General features: G+C 36.8%; 1 protein-coding gene across 5 annotated transcripts in view; it reads right to left on the reverse strand.

The window, feature by feature from the left end:
• Nucleotides 1-3,469, reverse strand: part of LOC122084030 (MLO-like protein 4) — a 25,771-nt gene that overhangs the window by 15,202 nt on the left and 7,100 nt on the right. For 4 of the 5 annotated variants that reach the window (XR_006141807.1, XM_042652021.1, XM_042652020.1 and 1 more), the window contains 5 exons: nucleotides 2,627-2,743; nucleotides 2,466-2,523; nucleotides 2,152-2,258; nucleotides 1,822-1,896; nucleotides 29-114 (listed from right to left, as the gene is read on the reverse strand). Coding sequence is in view for 4 of the 5 variants with exons in the window: in XM_042652021.1 (XP_042507955.1) it covers nucleotides 29-114; nucleotides 1,822-1,896; nucleotides 2,152-2,258; nucleotides 2,466-2,523; nucleotides 2,627-2,743 (443 nt within the window). In the remaining variant the exon portion in view is untranslated. The remainder of the gene's footprint in view (nucleotides 1-28; nucleotides 115-1,821; nucleotides 1,897-2,151; nucleotides 2,259-2,465; nucleotides 2,524-2,626; nucleotides 2,744-3,469) is intronic. The other variant, XM_042652024.1, reaches the window with a different exon arrangement.

Here is a 3,469-nt window from a genome sequence, read left to right on the forward strand (position 1 = left end):
GGGGGGGGGTGGTGGGGTTGGTGGTTACCTGATACCTACGATATCACGAAACTCATCCTCCATGCTACGAAGCATATAACTGTGGAAATCATAGGACATATGAAGTCTGTGATTCTGCAAATAAAGAATATGTAATTGAATGAGTGGCAGTGATATCTTCCAAGCGCCCTATTGTTTTCTCCAGAGGTTGATATTCTAATGTGTATATAACAGCACTGCCTTCTAAATAAAAAGATCTCTGAATTTGAAAGTACAGTTTCTTTATACATCCAAAAGGCAAATTTTCCTGGAGTGAAGAAAAGGAAAGGCATGGATATATCATTCACCTTTACTTAGAAAGATAAAACCTTTTTCAATTTGAACTTAACTACCTAATATGAAATGCAACATTTAATTACCAAAAGACGTCTTTAATTCACAATTTTCTGCGGCTATAATCAATATTGTCAGAATTCAAAATCAGTCATAAGACGAATCCGTTTCTTTAATTGATGCAGATTCTTCACCAAAATAGGCTTGTTTTATTAGAAATAAGTCTAGGGTTGGGTTGTATATGTGTTGGGCCTTTAGTCCATGTGGTTTGGAGTGTAATGGGCCACTTTTATGGGTCTAAAAGAGGGGCTTTAAGGTTGCATACAGGATTACTAGTTTGTTTCCTTTTTAGTTGGGTTTGATTTAAGTTATATTTGTTTCTTTAGTCAAGTTATTAGTTGAGTCAAGTCATTAGTAGTTAGTTTCCCTTTTCAGCTAGTTTCTAATTTTAGTTTTTAGTAAGTATTGTATTAGGAGACTAATTAAGGTTTCCTTTTGAGGAACCTTCTATTTTGTAATTCCCTCCGCCATTAGCATTATAAATAAAGAAGAGGAGGCTCCTAAAGCTAAGAATGATTTTGAAAAACAAATTAATGGGTTGCTGCTATTGTCTTCTCCATGAAGAATTGTCTTGTATATGATCAAGGCTGATGGAATTAGTGTTTGATCAAATTGACTCCTTGTGGTGAGAAGCCCAGGAGGATCTTCTTCTTCAAGGTTGTTGTTCAAGGATTTTATTATTGATCGTTGAACCAGGTATTTAAAACTCAGTTCTGCCCCAGAATTCTCTTAAGTGTCACAATCGGTTACCTATTCCCTGTAGCACTTACAGCCATCAGTTAGGGCTGAAATTCTGGTCGAACCCTCCTCCCTATTAAAGTGAAACTCGACTGTGGTTTGGGCTGATTCTGACCAACCAACTGTGAGATATTAAAAATCTCTTTATTTTTGTCCTGTAGTGGATTTCTGAGACTGAAGCTGAAATCGGTAGAAGTGTTCTAATATGTTTGGGGTTCTATACTCTCCTACGCTGTTGTTCATGTTGATTAGGCTGTGAGAGACCTGTGCTAGCTCCCTGGTAGGCTACTGGTCCTATTTGTTAGTTTGTCCTGCAGAACCAGATCCGTTGGAATCGATAGCCTTATTTTGTCTTCTTCTCTGTTCTGAATTTTTGATATTTTATTGGGCTGGTTCTGGTTGTTCTTCTGATAAAAAAAAAATCCTGCAGTTGAAGACTTGGTTAGTCTATCTATCCTAGTCTTACACTACTAATACAAATAGTATTACGTTATAATTCTCCATCTTATTGGTTGGCAAGTGCTTGAAAGCTAAGACAACAATAGTATGCATAAAATTTTAATACAAGCATAAGGTTTTGCAGGGTTGTGATCATATCTTGCATGCAATAAACTTCAGTTGCACTAGTTTGAGCATGAAGTTCTTCTGCTCCAGTTTATAGAATCCAGGTTGGGAAATCATTAACTGAGATATATGTGATAAGAAACTCACACCAAGGAAGCCCAAGCGCAGCGCCATGTACTCAGATTTATTTATAGAAGTCCAGAATTGGCGGAAGAAACATAGCTGCACATGGGGAAGTTAGAGAATGAATTAAATTATCCATTGCAAATTGTTGGTCACAAGTCATAAAGGTTCCTCAAGAACCATATGTTAAACTTCATGCACTTGGAATAATCCAAGTTCCATCCTTAAGATGGACTCTGGAAAGCAATAGAATATTTGGCTTGATCTTATCCAAATAACAAATCTTGTTTCTTGACTGGGGCAGCATAACCCTTGGTAGACCTGGCAATTAAAACTTTTAGCATGTGAGATTACCATCCAAATGCGATATTTATGCTTGCTCCATGGATGGGAGGTGTGGTGGAAAATGACAGTAGACATGCACAAAATTCCACTATTTCCTGTAGTAATCCCTGAGGACCCTAAGAGTAAAGAAGGAAAAAATTTATAAGTGGGAAAAACAACTGAAAGAGCTGCAAAGAATATGTGTGTGTGTGTGTGTGTGTGTGTGTGTGTGTGTAAACAAGCATAAAGGTTTCCTCCAAGGGGATTTTCCAATAAAAATTATCATTTTAAGCAAGTGCAGAGGCAATATGGCACCAACAGTGCAAACCACAGGAAATTCTTACCTCGTGACTCATTAGCCATCGACTTTGCTTCATTTTCCCATTTCCTCCAGCTATTAATCTACAGAAATAGGGAAGCAATTAAAGTACTATTTGAAAAAAGGGAACACTGAAAACATTGAAACATATAGAAATACAAACTTGTACCTTGGAGGAAAACTGACCTTCAGCATTGCCAGAGCAATGGTGATAAAGCTGTAAGAAACATGGGTAACAGCTAGAACAAACAATAGACGATGAAGCTGCTCCAGGCTTTCATATGAAGCAAATGGTTCAAGGCCCTGATGAATAAGCCACAGGTGATGAAAAACCCTTCCAAAAATGAATCAACATTTAAAAGGATATATCAACATCCGCAGAAGTTTGCCAATAATTTGCAACAAGTAAAATGAGCATTTTCCTTCTCAATGACTTTCTAGGTGCTTTTTGTTTGCTGGCAAGAAAGGAGGTTGTAATATAAGCTGGAATATACACAACTAGTGCCAATCCTAATAAAGGTCCCTCTTCTGATCAATAGGCAATTTGATTGACATAACAATTATTGATTCTTGAGGAACTTCCAAATCATTATTAAGTCCCATGGAACTTTAAGCTTTAAGCACTCTTGGTCAATCGTTGATTTTTTTTTATTTTCCAATTGTGAGCAAAGCCTCCAGTTTCCTGATATATTCAAGCTATGAATTTGCTATCTGGTTTTTCATGGACAACTGTGTGGGTATCTTACCATAAAATCTGCTGACTAAACTCAAAACATGAAGGCCAAAAATAAAATAAAACCAGAAGGGGGAAAATGGGAACACAAAATAGAAGGTCAGTAAACTTTCTAAGAGAGAAAATCTGACATTAAGATCATGCAGAAAAATCCAAATTGACACCAAACTCCAGTGCACTAGCAGGTAATACCTGACATCAGAACTGATTCCCAAGGGGGAACTCTAAGTAGCATATGTCAAAATTGTTCAATCTTCCAAATCACCAACATACACCAACAAAAAAAAAAAAAAAAA

The sequence above is a fragment of the Macadamia integrifolia genome, chromosome 7 (assembly GCF_013358625.1).
Source record: "Macadamia integrifolia cultivar HAES 741 chromosome 7, SCU_Mint_v3, whole genome shotgun sequence".
In the NCBI taxonomy this organism is placed as follows: Eukaryota; Viridiplantae; Streptophyta; class Magnoliopsida; order Proteales; family Proteaceae; genus Macadamia; species Macadamia integrifolia.